At 35.2% G+C, this 15,541-nt stretch overlaps 2 protein-coding genes across 3 annotated transcripts in view; both read left to right on the forward strand.

Annotated features, from left to right (window-relative positions):
• Nucleotides 1-15,541, forward strand: part of phlda3 (pleckstrin homology-like domain, family A, member 3) — a 160,516-nt gene that overhangs the window by 37,676 nt on the left and 107,299 nt on the right. The window contains exons 1-2 of one of the 2 annotated variants that reach the window (XR_015940088.1): nt 458-637; nt 2,756-2,794. The gene's annotated coding sequence lies outside the window, so the exon portion shown is untranslated. Of the gene's footprint in view, nt 1-457; nt 638-2,755; nt 2,795-15,541 lie in introns of those variants that run through there. The other variant, XM_088639830.1, reaches the window with a different exon arrangement.
• Nucleotides 3,214-10,402, forward strand: LOC148658515 (troponin I, slow skeletal muscle-like). The gene is made up of 6 exons (XM_088639829.1): nt 3,214-3,328; nt 5,607-5,738; nt 6,436-6,525; nt 6,742-6,918; nt 9,157-9,268; nt 10,128-10,402. The coding sequence occupies exons 1-5, from the start codon at nt 3,320-3,322 to the stop codon at nt 9,262-9,264; spliced, it is 516 nt and encodes a 171-aa protein (XP_088495955.1). The 5' UTR covers nt 3,214-3,319; the 3' UTR covers nt 9,265-9,268; nt 10,128-10,402.

Consider the following 15,541-nt stretch of genomic DNA (forward strand, 5'->3'; position numbering starts at 1 on the left):
ACTGTTGCTTACTGTAGGTTTATGCATACTGCTGCTACTTGTATTTTATACTACTCCTTTCCATTATTTTGTTGGCATATATGCTATTGTTTCAGGTTCCAGTTTTGTGTTCCTGTGCTGTCATTTATTATGTGAGGAAGCATGCAAGTAAACATTTCATTGTACTCAGCTACATATGACAATAAACTTGAACTGTGAACATACCAGGACCATTGTGGATGTTGACAACAATTATGAAGGATATCTCCAGTATTGCTGATATACATATTTATAAAAGTTTAATTCACATCACCAGAATCATCAAGTCTAGTGTCATGCTTCCCCTCTGACATTTCATAGGAATTTTAAATATGAAAAAGAGGTAAATGTGTTTTATTCTGGCAGCATGCAACCAAAAAGTTACAAGTGTGCGGAGGCAAGCCTTGCCTAAACCAGAGGCACTGGGAAGTTGAACATTTTAGGTGTTGGATAACAAAGGCCCTTCTGAAGTGTTTCAGTGTATGGGAGCTGCTGTTTCTATTAATACTGCCCAGTGACAGACAGGACTGACAATGAGAGTTGAGGTTAAATAGATGGGGGCATTCTTTCCCTGCGTCTTTGTTCTGTCTGCTGTCTGTCCTATCCACTCCAGACACAGGTAGGATGGCTTTGTTAATACCTTGAGTGAAGGCTATATTCTTGAAGGCTCCGTCTATTTTATTCAACTTAACCTGAGAGAAACGTCAGAAAGCTTTGTTTTTGGAAGTTTATTTTTTAAGTGATTGTTTTAATACAGTAGTCATGCTTTAATAACATACAGTAGGACAACCATTCCTTCAAGGTGTCATACTGTCATAAATTTCCAAATTTCATAGTAAAATATCACTCTTTGTATAAAATATAATTAATTAAATAATAGCCTCAATTTTATATGAATTACATCTGTTTTTCTCTGTCTATAGGACTCAACCTTTGAATATTTTTGTCTAACTTTAATTTTTAAATTATGCCAATTAGCTGTTTGATTGAAGTAAAAAAAATAGAACATATTTTTTGTCAATGCAAAATAGTTTCAAAATATTTTTATTACAATGTTGATGCTAACTTAAGAACGGGAATCACTGAAGGAAATGTTTTTGCAAAAAAAATTTTCCTGGAAGAATCAAACAGCACAGAATGCTATAAAAGATTACAGTCTTTAATACAGTCTGTAAGGGGACAGCTGAATTAAAAAAAAAATCTGACAAATTAATAATTGGACCCTGTCTTTTATCTTCAGTATAAGGGTGCTTATCTTACAATTGTCAATTTTGATTGCTAAACACTTTCATTTATCCCACAATAACATAAATTTGGTATTTGCAGCTATAAGAGGTTTTGTTTGTGCCATCATGCATTTTTGTAACATGCAATATCTGATTTTAAGCGATGTTACCAAAAAGATCAAAAGTGAATCTGCATTATAGTTACTTTACAGTGATATTTGATATAATCGAATTACACTGCAATGATAAGTGGCAAAGCACTATTATTTAGGTAAAAATGACAAATGAAAATCTCTTATTATTTTCTGCATATCAAAGCTTTGACCCAGAAAGGGATGCCCTAAAGAAAATGTGAAGAAAAGGCTTTTAAATAACCTGGTTATTTGTAGAGCTTTGCCTCTTGACAGCTGTGGAATTCCCATCTGTAGACTAATCCTTTAGAGAAACCAGGCCTTGCTATGTAGCTGAAATTGTCTAAATGCTTGAATCAGTCTGTCATCTTACCCCCATTTGTCTACTGCAGTATCAGCTTCTTTTTTGGGTGCATTGTCACTACAATCAAGTGTTCCAGAGAAATGAAACAGAAGCCACGCTTATCTTCTAAGCTAGGCTCAGTCTTCACAAGCAGTTGCCAATGACTGACCTGAGAGCAGAGTTAATCCATTAAATGCCAAGTTTGCCCTCAAGATAGCTTTAACTTTTTACACAGGTTCTTTTTTTAAAGTCATGGCTGACTGATTAGGTTCAATTGTAAATTAAAATATTGGTTATATTCCAATGTGATTCTTTTATGAAAAAAATGCAAAATAACTCCTAATTTGCCTTGGAGACTGAACTGAATTTTAAAAATAGGTATGTTTCGTAATGGGAAAAATGTTTAGGATACTGTTACATTATTAGGTATGCTGTTTCATAGACTTCTTTATGCTAGTGTTATCTTTATATATTGATAATATTCCATATTATGTGTATGATGCACTTCATTCTATAGAATGTACATTGATGGGAATGTAATCTTAAATTAGGATAGTCAGAGATATTACTTGATTTATCTTTTTCCACCTTTTCCTATGTACATTTTACATGCTACAGAACACATAAGAGAACACTGCCATCTCATTGATTATATTTTTTACCTAAAAATTATGTCAAACGAAACATAGTAAACAATATTAACTTGATCTGTCTTAATTTAACCTCATTGGGACACTTAATCTTGAAAGGTTCCTTAAGAATATATCTTTAGAATATTTATATAGAATATATCAATGAAAATGTATATTGAGGTATATGAATCTTTTTTGGTGATTCTGACCAGACTCAACACTTATTGCCGCCCTACTGATCCTTCTTTTAATGTTAGGTAATAAATGTAGATTTTTTTATTTTGCCATTTCTGTGAAAACACAAATTTCATCAGCTGTTACACTTTACACCAAGAAAAATAATACAAGATTTTGTCATCAGTCACATTAGGTGCATTATCAAAACGATTTTTTTTTGTCTTGTAGGTTGAGTCATTTTGAGCCAAGATGCCGGAGCAAGCGTGAGTATTATTTAACTTACAGATGTTCCTTGCCACCTGTGTATATCAACTTTTGACATTTGCTACCTGCATGTTTTTATATTTTTTTGTTTATTTCATTTATGTTTTTGTTTACAAATTATTCATCCATTTTCTCTTCTTTTTTTACAGACAAGAGGTAAGTTAAATTTAATATGAATCTTTTTTCTGCCTCTAATTAAATACAGCATTCGTTTTTGATAGAGAGCAGAGTTCCTGTACTCTTATTAAATACAGATTAATAAATATTTTTGTTCTGAAAGATTTTCATGCAAATATTTTCATTATATTAAATATAAGATTCTTTGAGAACAAAAACACAGTAAAACCATCTGAACTGCAAAAAAAAGGAAAATCTGCAGTGAACTTTGTATGTTTTCAGCATTTATTTTTCATAGATGCTTCATAAAGATCACAGAAGAAGAGATCCAGTAAAATTCATAATATTAAAGATGATTTTTTTAAACTTATTTTTCAGAGAAAATCCAAGATAACTGCTTCCCGCAAGCTTATGCTTAAGGTAAGGAAAATGGCTGCAGTAAACCAGGTAGTGCTCATTGACCAGGGGCAGATTAACAAACAGACTGGCATAGACTGTAGCCTAGGGGCCCAGGATGATCAGGAGCCCCTGACTGGCCATTATTTTTGTGGCTAGCATCAAAACGTGTGATAGAAATATCGAGAAAATATACCAAAAAGAAGCTAGCAAGTCCAGGTTCTCAGGCTTGTGCCCTCACTGCTCCTGCCTCAGTTTGTCCCTCACCACATAGGCTCGAACCCAGGTCACCAGCATTGCTCAACAGGGGTATTGCCAGCTGAGCTAAAGAAGACCTTCCTCAGCTCGGGTGGCCAACCTCCCTGTTATGTGGAGGGGAGTAGAGGGCGGTGCCGGCACTGCGCTGCAACCGGTTGGTCCAACCTGTATGTTGGCGGTATTTGTTACAATCTGATAGTGGGGAGCAAAAACAAAAAACACAGTGTTTAAAAGAACAGCATAAGAAGGATTTACTTAAAAAGTCCCCAAATTGACTGGTTATTTTTAGCCTGCTGGATTGTCATCCAGTAAGCCTGAGCCAGACCCCGACCCCAGTGTTTACGGCTAACATTATAGCCAATGCTACAGTATAACAGCTAGCCGTAGCTAGCTCTAGCTCTACCTAACATGGTTTTATGGTTACATTTTTTTTAAGGTTTCTCAATTTTTTGCCTACCTAGCAGTTTTGTGCATTCCCCAGGCATAATTCCAATTGACTGTTGCACAACAAACGGTGGTCACAACTGAATCAGTGAATTGAGGGCATTGCAGTTCTTGATGTTATTTCTATTTTAAATTCTAAGAAGGTAAATTTTCAATAATTTCAGTGATACAGTTCCTTTGGATAAAAAACAACTCCACATGAAAACCATGTGATTCTGTAAACACAGACCAGGTGCTCAGTGTTTGGTACCTGAATTTAATTAAATTGCCAAAGGGAGTTGATGAAATTCCGTATAAGCACCCATTCAAAAAGAAGATGATAAACATTGCTCAGCAGACTGCTAATCAGCAGACTAATTCAGAGAAGACAACAACAAGAAACGTGATTGACAGGCCAAATCCTGGAAGCCAGGTCACCACTCTAGCCCTGAATCTGTGACCCATCTGTATAACCATTTTCAGATTGCAGTAGATATAGCACAACACACTCAAATTAAGAAATAATCTGCACATCGCCACCGTGGATATTACTTTGTTTTCTTGAAAATGGTCCACATGCTTATGGTTGTTTCGTATTATGTGGGCAAAAAAACTATATGAAAAACAAAAGGAAAGATAACATGTATTGTGATGTTATGGTGAGCATTATGCACTGTGTTTTTCAAGCCAGTTGGTGGGTAGTGGAATTGGAAGGATATAGAAAGGAATAATTCTTAACAAACACCAATTGAGGGCAAACTTACTACAATACACAAAGTCCTTCAGTCAACAGTTTTTTGTTTCATCCCTGCATGCCAACAGAACAATACAAGACCACACAGGCCACATTAGTGAGGCTTCAGAAAACAGTTTAATCTAAGTTTCATTTAACTTAATCTGACTAACCTTTTTCCCCATCTAACAAGAGTCCAATGACATATTTGTGATACCAAATTACCACAGTCATCAACAGTAGAAAACACACTCAGGCAGCCTTCACCAACTGAGCAGTGTCCCACAGCAGTTGGACCAGGGGTTCATTAAAGTCAATGCATCAATGTACCCAGGATGTGGATCGCCATCAGAGTGGTTGGAGTAGATTCGAATAAAGAAATAGCATAGTTCTTTGATGTCGTTTTTTATCCAAATTTTAATATATTTAATTAATATTTTCCAACATCGTTGACTAAATCCATTGAAACTGAATGTTGCACTCCCTTCATGCATAAATATAGAAGTGCTGTTCCGATCTTTACCACAAGAGGGAGAAAACAATTTACTGTCAGCAGAATATTGTACCCAGTAAGTGATCTTCATTATATACCCAAATAGTGCGATCTGTAGGGGAATGTGAAGATGAAACATTTATTTCATGATTTTATTGTTAATCATATTAGTTTCACATATTTGTGCATTGTAATGCACATTTATTTAAATAAGAGCAAGGATTTGGAAATTAATCCTAGTCTTTAAATACTGCAATTTTACAAAAATTAGTTTGTCACTTTTTGAAAAAAGATATTCCGGTGGAAGCTTGAGTAGAGGGGCAGGCGTTTATTGGAATGACAGACAAAAGTGCAAACAATGTGCAAAGGCTGAATGACCCTTTCTCTGTTCTCAGAGCTTGCTGTTGGCAAAGGCAAAAGAAGAGTTGGAACAGGAAATTGTGGACAAGGAGGAAGAAAAGGAACGATACCTGAGTGAGAGAGTGCCGCCACTGCAGCTCCATGGCCTGTCTTACAATCAGCTGCAGGTAAGTGTGCTACACTTCAGTTAAATCCCAAAACTCCCCTTTCACAACTATCACTGCCATTTACACAGGCCCAGCAAGACCTAATTAATTCCTTCTTAACCTTTCTCAAACCTTACCAAAGACAATTCTACACAGTTCAACATTGATGCTCAGAACCTGAGAACCTGTACACACAAATGTGTTGGAATTTATTGTATATGCTTTTATTATTGATCTTTGATACAAAATGTGGTCAATCATGGATCAAATCCTCCAGTTGATGCTTATCAAAGCTATTGTTTTTGTTGATTAACTCATATGTGGGATATTAATTTCATTATTATTAAATATCACTACTCATTTGTATTGACCATTTTTGAACCCAAAATCAGATATGTATATATGATTATTTTTTCATTTGTATATGTAGTGTTTTCATAGATGTAGTTTTTATTCAGTTATATTCTCTGTAGCTCATTATTATTTTATTGTTGCACAGACAGTAACTTACTGAAAATACAGAACAAAAAATTAAAAGAAGAGCAGTAAGAAACATGCTTCTCTTAACAATTAAGTAAAAATGTTAGACCCTTAATCTGTATTTTCCTGTTGAAATTTAAACCAGTATGTTCTGACCTTATTTTATATGGTAAATGTCTTTCATCAGGGACTTGGAATGGCTTTATCTCTTTCTCTGTCCTTTTTGTTCCCTCTGCAGGAGCTCTGCCAGGAACTACATGCTAAGATTGACGTGGTAGATGAGGAGCGCTATGACATTGAGGCTAAAGTCATTCACAATACCAGAGAGGTACGATATGTGCTACAGAAATACTGGAGAGTACTGGAGTCAAGTGTATCTATTTGCAGAAGTATTTCATTATATGGTTTCATAATGACTAAATGAGCCCATACATTTTTTAAGTGATTTTACAGTCTGTGTCTTGCTACAAAGGATAAATTCAACTTCTCCCTCAATGTCCAAGGAAATGTATTTCCCTTATTCACCTTAAATCTCTCTTCTTAGATCCAAGATCTGAACATGAAGGTGTTTGACCTGCGTGGGAAGTTCAAACGCCCCGCTCTGAGGCGGGTTCGAGTCTCTGCTGATGCAATTTTGCGGTCGCTACTGGGCTCCAAGCACAAGGTGTCCATGGATTTGAGAGCCAACCTGAAGTCAGTGAAAAAGGAAGACACAGAGAAGGTAGGACTTGGTCTTCACGTTAGATGGCAGTAAAGCACTGCTGGCATATGGATGATTTTCCACCCTAAGGTGACATTGAGGTTTTTTATGCAGCGGTTTTATATTGTCCTGTAAAGCCTTTAAAGATGAGGGAGATGGGAATGTAACAACTTGCATCCCAGAATAATATATTTATTTCACACACGTTTTTGCAGCTATTCCACAAACCTCTAGTTATCCTAAAATGCACAATAGATTTAGTTCCCATTTTGTCCTTTGAACACAGCAATGAGAGCAATCCTTCATGATTAGATGAGGAAGTAACTGAAATTCTCCGACCCTCCCCAGGACCCACTTCAGTGGCTTTTTGAAAACTAGAAAATCAAACCAAAAACTGAGTGGTATTACTTAAGGAGACAGTCCATCAGCAGATTTTCATGTATACTGCTAGAGGGTATGTAGAAGAATACAACTGTATCCCTGTCTCCTACAAAAGATAAGCAGCCATCCCCTGAACTGAACCTATTTCTCAAGGTCAAAAACTGAAGGTTAAGGTGACCTCAAAACTGTCTCGGTTGGTCAAGATAAAAAGACACATCTGCCTTCATTAAATTGTAAAATTGATTCTTTCAACAAACCTTACTTGTATACATTACTTTTGTTTAATGCATTTCATGTATAAAACATCAACAAATGGTTGAGTATATTTTATGCAGTAAATGTAGTATGCAGAAAATAAAAGATTGACTGATTTATAAAGCTGTGATGCAAAGTTACAGTAGAACTGCATTGTAAACGAGGTGAAAACCTTGATAAACACAAAAATCTATAATAAGGGAGCAAAAGAAAAGAAATAATTAGACTTTGATGTTCTGACAGGAAATTGTTTTGCCAAGAATACTGGGTGGTAGCCTTATATGATCTTCAGAGAATTACAATAAGTATATTGTCTGTTAAATAAATGCGTTTGTCCATATTTTCAAACCTGCCAAGCATGATTAACTTAGATCTCTACTTCTCCATTGTTTTCATAATGTGCAGTACTTCTGCAATCAACAATTCTTTGTGTGAATTACAGTTTCAGAGACCTGTAAAACCAGTATTGCAGTCTGCTTTTTCTTTACCAAACAGTTAATCCCAGGATGTTGTTTTAGTTCAAAACCAGTAAATAAAAGAAGGATTTTGTGACATATGCTTTTGGCTAAGAGATGACCCTAGTATTTAATCCTATTGAAGAAAGCCTTTTGCATATTGGAAAACACTCTGACAATAACATTAAAGAACTTAAAGGACGCAATGGCTTTTACCTTGGAGAGGATTCAGCCAGCTAACTGATTATGCTGGTACTCAGCCTCCACCCTGTTTATATGATTCAAGTGTCATGTTTAATCTTTTTTCTGAACACTAATATTCTACTTCCATCTAAATTTTCTTCTTCAACAGAGGAAAATTCTTTTGATTTAAATTATTTTATAATGTATTTTGCACTAAAGCCCTATCTTAGGGTGGTGTGGTGGCACTGTGGTAAAGGGCCTGTGGCTGGAAGGTTGCCAGTTCAAATCCCATGGCTGGGAGAGGAATTCTGCTCCATTGGGCCCCTGAGCAAGGCCCTTAACCCCAACTACTCCAGGGGTGCTGCACAAGGGCTGACCCTGTGCTCTAACCCCAAGCTTCTCTCCCTGTCCGTGTCTCATGGAGAGCAAGCTGGGGTATGTGAAAAGATGAATTCCTTATACAAAAAATTGTATATGGCTAATAAAGTAATCTTATTGTATATGTACAATATGTTTTACATAATTTACAATCCATCACTCAGTTCTTAAAAACCAATTTTGTTCTGCTTGGGATTGGGTTTAATATGTACAAAGGCAACATGCAGAACAGAAACTGAAGAAAAAATATTTCAGCCAGATGTGAAGATCTGAAATGGTGAGGCTAAAGTTCCAGACATAATGATCCTAGTGTGATAAGGGTAACCAAGATAAGGAGAATGTCAAAGACGCATTTTGCTTTTCCAAAGTTGTATTCGTGTACCACCAAACCTGGTCTCAATGTCATCAGACACCTGATTTTAAAAAGCTTTTTGTCATTTGACAGGGAAAAGGAACAGAAATATGAACATTATCAAATGTATTTGGGGTCATGGATCAGGAACTTGAGAGGCTTTTAGTTTATTCAGGAAATTTCTGAAGAAGGGCATTTACTGTAGCTAAAATGTGTTGTCAAGTTTTTTGTCCTGAAAGCATCCTCTCAATACAGGAGAGACCAGTGGAGGTGGGTGATTGGAGGAAGAATGTTGAGGCCATGTCTGGGATGGAAGGCAGAAAGAAGATGTTTGATGCTGCAAAACCTGGCACCCCACAGTGAAAAGGTGAGGATTCCAAACAGACCTGATCTTGACCTGTTTGTTCAGCTTAAAACGTTGCTACAAAGACACTGCAATAACAGGGGACCCATCCCTGGTGCGCTTCTGAATATTATTTTAAAATGTAAATATAGGTTGTTGATACTTATTTAAGAAAACCAAGTAGCCACATAATAAAGAATAAAGCTGGAAACTGGTCAGTTGTACCAGGAAGAATTGGATCAGTAAGGTTGATTTGCACAGACACTGTTTCCCACATAATATTGTTATAACAATAAAACTCATATACTTCATTTTATACAGTTTCTTTAAAAGTAATAGAAAGTGTTTCTCGAAGCATAGATGGGCTTGAGGGACAGAATTAGAAGAATGAAGGTGGCGAGGTGGGAAGTAGGGCAATAGTAGTGCAAGGACCCCAGGATAGGAGTGAACAAAGGTGATCACTTGCACTAAACATGGTCTGGATTCTGGTTGCCAAATTCTGGACATACCGTAGTTTGTTCAGTTGAGTTTAGATACCCCAGCCCCCAGCACCCAGGGTATTACAGTAATCATTTATGTTTTATGAATGTACATTTAAAGAAAGCTACAGAATATTTCAATAAGTTGCTTGTAACAAAAATGCATCACAATAGGAATGCTGCAATTTTAAACTTGCAAGTGTCTTCTAAACTTTGTGGTTAAGCAACAAACGTAACAGCTTAATACAGTATCTGCTTGCTGACTCATTTAAAAGGGTTCATGCCATTTGTATGGCAGCTGGGAACTTCAGCTGTTTAGTAAGAATTTTGTACTGAATGATTTTAATATGCAAGAACACAAAACTGCAAAGATTTAATTAATTTATTTGATTTATTTTCTACAGATGAAACTCATATACAACTACTGAAACCACAGACTGAACAAAATGTCCACTGAAGATTCAGAGTTTACCTACAATACAAATAGCAGTAAGATGCAGTTTTCCACCCAATAAGTCCTTTGGAAAGCTCTATTTTTAGGACAAATGTCTATTTTTCAAATATTTAAAAATGTGGTCGTGTTATAAATGTGTCATAGGATATGTGTTACATCTCATGGATCTATTCACAACATGTGGTTGTAGAGCTACACTAATGTTGAAATAAAACTTTTCCATGATGTCTGTTTTCTCTCTTTACGCACAGCTTTTCTCCACATTGAACTAATTAAGCTTTTTGACTTCTAATACTAATTGATCTGAAGACATAACCTTGCTGTTTCTTGTTAGAAGCTAAGGCATGAGCTTCAACAACATACTGTAGGTGTTTAGATTATTATCATGCTCCTAAAACACTTTGTATAAATACGTGTCTCTTGTTCTCGGCTTTAAATGCACTTCCCAATAGCTTCCAATTGTGTTCTGTACCTTTCTGTTTCACTGTTATTTCCAGACTCAATGCCTGTCAAGAGGTTTGAATACCTGTTTTTCTCTCTCTATTCATGATTCAGTTATTTTAGCCTGTCAGAGTAGGACCATTGAGCTGAGGAATGGATCTTTATAATGATTGTTTTTCTATGAATACAGAGCTGCAAAATCTCATGTATAACTTAATTACCAAAATTGTACACAATATTCTAAATGTGGATAATTTTAACATTAGTTATGAACATTCTACAATTATAATATTTTACATCTTAAAATTCTGTTTGCTGTTCTTGCTTCCCTGCATTATCTGGAAGACATTGTTCTTTTCTGAAGGATTTATAAAGTGCTTTATTTATCCTTCAGTTCTTATTAGTTGATGTGTTTAACCATTAGAGCAATAGCTTACCAGAATTTTATTTAAATACTTGTGTTATGCACTTTTAAACAGAATATCTTTAACCTTTAGCACCTGAAAAAATAAACCCCTATGCTGGACACTACCTGTGCAGTGCAAAGCATACAGTACCTCTACTTTGTACTATTATGAAAGTAATGAATGCATCCCTGCATCTTTAAAAGTGAATTTCACCTAATGGAAAGATAACATGTTAAAAACCTACAAACAGGGACATGATGACATACGACACACATCTTATACCAAAATGCAGTACATGACTTTATCAAGATTCAAAACAGATAAAAAACCTGACCAACTAGATTTTTCATTAGCACTTTTATTTTCATTAAATTTTATGTTGGGAAGTTTCCTCTCTTAGAGTGGCATGGGGTCATTATTTGAAATCTCTTTTATACATAAGCATATGGCTATAGCTATCGTTTTGCAAGCAGAATTCAATTTCAGCCCTTTAAAGTTTTAAACAAATACTCTTGTCTGTAATGTGTCAACTTGGACCATATGATGGCTCTTCTAGTATTCTAGTATATGATGTTTACACATGATTAGTAAATAATCTTAACAATAGAACCCTTATTCTGTGATAGTCATCTAAGTGGCTCAGCATGACTATTGCCACACATTTGCATGTGTAATGTCATTCACTTGAAATAATGCAGTGCCAGTGAAGCTGAATGAACTGAAATGCAAATTCTAATCTAAGAGCGTAAAAGCTGCCAGAGCACTCTTAATCAGGAGTAACTTGCTAGCAAGGACACATTGCCTTTGCAATAATTCACATTTAATGTTATATATTTCATCATTACACTTTTCCTATTTATTCACTTCTGTTTATCACATAAAATATATTGTGTCAGTTGCAGTTCATGAGGTACAACAACATACAAGAATAAGTTGCTTTGTGAGTTTTTGAGTATTTTAGGATAGCTTTTGCTTCACCCATTTGGTTAAGTTCCCTGGCCATAGGGTGAGTCTTGAACCCAATTTAGAGAAAGAAATTAACCGAGAGGTAGTGTGACTTGACTACCAACAAAGATGATCAGTCAAGTCACGGATAAACACAGGACATCAAAATGCAGAATTTAACTTGTCTGAATCTTTACTGATTAAAAAAAATAGTACAGAAGGTCAATGCAAACAACACACCCCATTTCCCCACCTGGGCCAGGCTAAATACTCCCACACCAGTTTCCCGTTTAACAGGATGAGGCAGCAGGTCCTATAACCTGACACAAGATGGCGGAACACACAGAAAAGGACAACTTCGTGGATCCACTACATGGAATTCCTTAGTGCTAATTATAATCATGAATTAATTGTTGTTTCAACTTAATTGAGTTTTGTTTAAACCAGTGACTAATTATTTCAGAGGAAAAATGGTTATCGTTATTAATGGTAATTATACACACAACTATGAAATGCAATAAATTCAGTGGTTGAGGAAATGCATAATAGTTTTGCCTACAATGGGAATAACATATTTCTTGCGTAACTATACTAATTCCAAACATTGTTACGATTAAGAGGGCGTCATTTAGCCCAACCCACCCTGTTTTTGTTCTAGTATCTTGGTGATATATGACACCCATGTAGCCATTTCCTGAATTATATTTCAACAAAGTGACTCGGATTTTGTTTCAAATTCCAATTGCTTTCTGATTAAATACATACCTCCTGTATTATATTCCAAATGCATCTTATGTTAATTTCTCCTTATTTCTGCCTACTTTAGATTTTATAGTATTTAACCAAAATGAACACAATATTTTATAACATTGTCAAATGTTACAATGGTGTGTTTCTACCATACATTTGTGAACTCCAAATCTTAGAAAATGTTTCCTCAAAAAACAATAACTCCTGGCAGACAATGTCAGGGCCTCCCAAAAATGATTTTTTTCTGTCAAAACAATGGCAATTTCCACATCTTGAAAGTGTGAATAAAATATCTTGAATCTATAAGAAAACTGAAATGGAACACGTGAATAGTGTTTATAATGTACAGTATATTGTATGGAACTGTGAGCAAAACGAATGAATGAGACACATTTTCACTGTCTCATGATGAAATATTGATGATGAGACGTTGACAAGCTGATGGGATACCAAATTCCTTTTGTAACAGTCATGTGGTCTTTCCTTCAAAATGGTGAAGATCAATAATGATAATCTAGGTCTTCAAACTTGGATGTCAACATTCAGGTAAATCTATTGTTAATTCTTGCAGTTATCTGTAGAATTCACTCTTAATAATATTTTATTATGCCTTGCACCCAAAAAGTAGAGCTTTAAATATCTGAAGATGTTTTAAACATATAAGGATGTTTAAAGGAAAAGTAAGAATAAAAAGAACTTTCTTCTTGTGATCTGCAGGTTCCTATTGCATCATCTTACTACTGGTGTGTATTACTACTTCAGAGCAAATTTGTTGTCAAAATCAGTAGAACGTAAAAGGTCTGCCTTGTGAAGGTCTTAAGCATGCGCATTAATGCATTGTAGGCATATACAGTATTGGTATAGTTGATTTCAATTTTACTTAATTTTAAACATTTGAATTGAGAGCCAAAAAACATTTATGCTTTACTATAAAACTTGTAGGTCTGAAAAAAATACCATAAATTGCTTCTATTCCATGTGTAATTACGACTGCTGGACAAACCCAAAGCCCCAAATCGAGCACTAATGACTTAGCAACTGGGGCTGCTTCAGAAAGTGACAAAATCTTTCCCAGACTTTGACTCAGAGATATTGATGACAGTCATTTTAATTCCAAGTGGTCATGAAATTTGTCATACTGTATATAGATGCTATTATTAAAGGGAAAAAAAACAACAAAAGCAGTTTAAATTCTCACTGAGACTGAAAAATAAATGATTACCAATTAACTTCACATACCAAAGAGAACTGTTATGTTATATCAAGGGATATATGGTAGTGGTCCAAATGCAAGTCTTATTGTCTCAGTGATGTTCATTCTACAAATTATGATTTTTTTAAAATAGTTAGCTCCAAATCATATCACAGCCAAAATGTTATATATTTTTGAAGGATTCAGCATATAGCATGAAATGGGATTATATTTTGCAGTTCTTGTCTAAAACCAGAAACAATACCAAGAACTAGAAATTCTCATAGCTCACAGAAAATAGAGTATAAAAAAATGTTGAGGTTATGTCTCAGCCTCACCTTAGACTACTGACCTCAACAATAAAAGACTTCTGAATTTCCAAATTCAGAATTCATTCACAGATTAATAAAGGAATGTATATATTACAACAATTGTAGAGCAACAGGAGGATTTCCAGAGTGTAGATTGATCCTTGCTGACTGGGGTTACAAGAATGCACCATAATACCTTTTATTGAACAGATGTTTAAAAACACATCTTTATTAATTCACTTTTTTCAGTTTTTTTAAAAAATTATTGAAGTTAATATGCATAATAGTATAATACAATAAGAGGAGAACAGAAATGCACCTTAAATTTAAATGTTGGGACTAAAATGTATTATGCAGTGGTTCAATTACAAGCAAGATTTAATTTCTACTTTTCAAAATGAAACACAGCTTCTGTAAAAAATTAATCTAAGCACACATAGTTGGGTTAATGTTTAGATGGTTCAGCAAGATTCTTTCCTACAATGGTGGAAATCTAGGTTTTAGCCTCACCCTAAGCCCCTGACCTCCATATCTTTTGAATTTCAAAATTCCAATTTCATTCACAGATTGGCAAAGATGAAAGATTAATATAATGCGTATATTACGTATTACAATTGACTATATAAAAGATTTGTATTTGTATTATACAATTGTAGGGCAATGGGAGGATTTTCTGGGTGGGGATTAACCTTTTTCTACCTTTGCACTGTTGTTCTGTTTTTGAACAGATTTTTATAAACACATCTTCATCTTCCTGTTGATATTTCTGTTGGCATAGTGGTGTGCCAGTGAAGACTGCTGCCTCTTTGGTTTGATTCTGGACTGCAGCACCTTTTCTTTTGAAGTCCTCCCTATGTGCATGTGGGGTTTCTTCGGGTGCTCCAATTTCCTTCCATTGTCCAAAGTAATGCTGTCCACAATAATTGGTGTCTCTAATTTGTCACTGTGTACATGTGTTTGTGCTCTGCAGTGGACTATCTTTCCATTCAGCAGGTAATACTGTCTTGTGCTCTGGGTGTGTATGTGTATCTGGGTGTGTATGTGTATCAGTATGAAGAGAATATGGATTACAGATATTGGGATAATTTCCTTCACATGCACAAACATACCATTGCCAGCACAGACTAGAACTTTCTAATACACTCTCCTCTGTTTGGAACATGCTTCTAGAAAGGTGTCTCAGTTTCTTTTCAATGTTTGTTTGGTAATTTAAATGAACTATTAAAGAATACCTTGTGCAAATATAATACAGGCATGAAAACCACATTTTAGAAAGTCCATAGCCAATGTGTTCTTTTCTATACTAGCACTGGGATTA

Source organism: Lepisosteus platostomus, chromosome 7, assembly GCF_059453375.1.
Source record: "Lepisosteus platostomus isolate fLepPlt1 chromosome 7, fLepPlt1.hap1, whole genome shotgun sequence".
In the NCBI taxonomy this organism is placed as follows: Eukaryota; Metazoa; Chordata; class Actinopteri; order Semionotiformes; family Lepisosteidae; genus Lepisosteus; species Lepisosteus platostomus.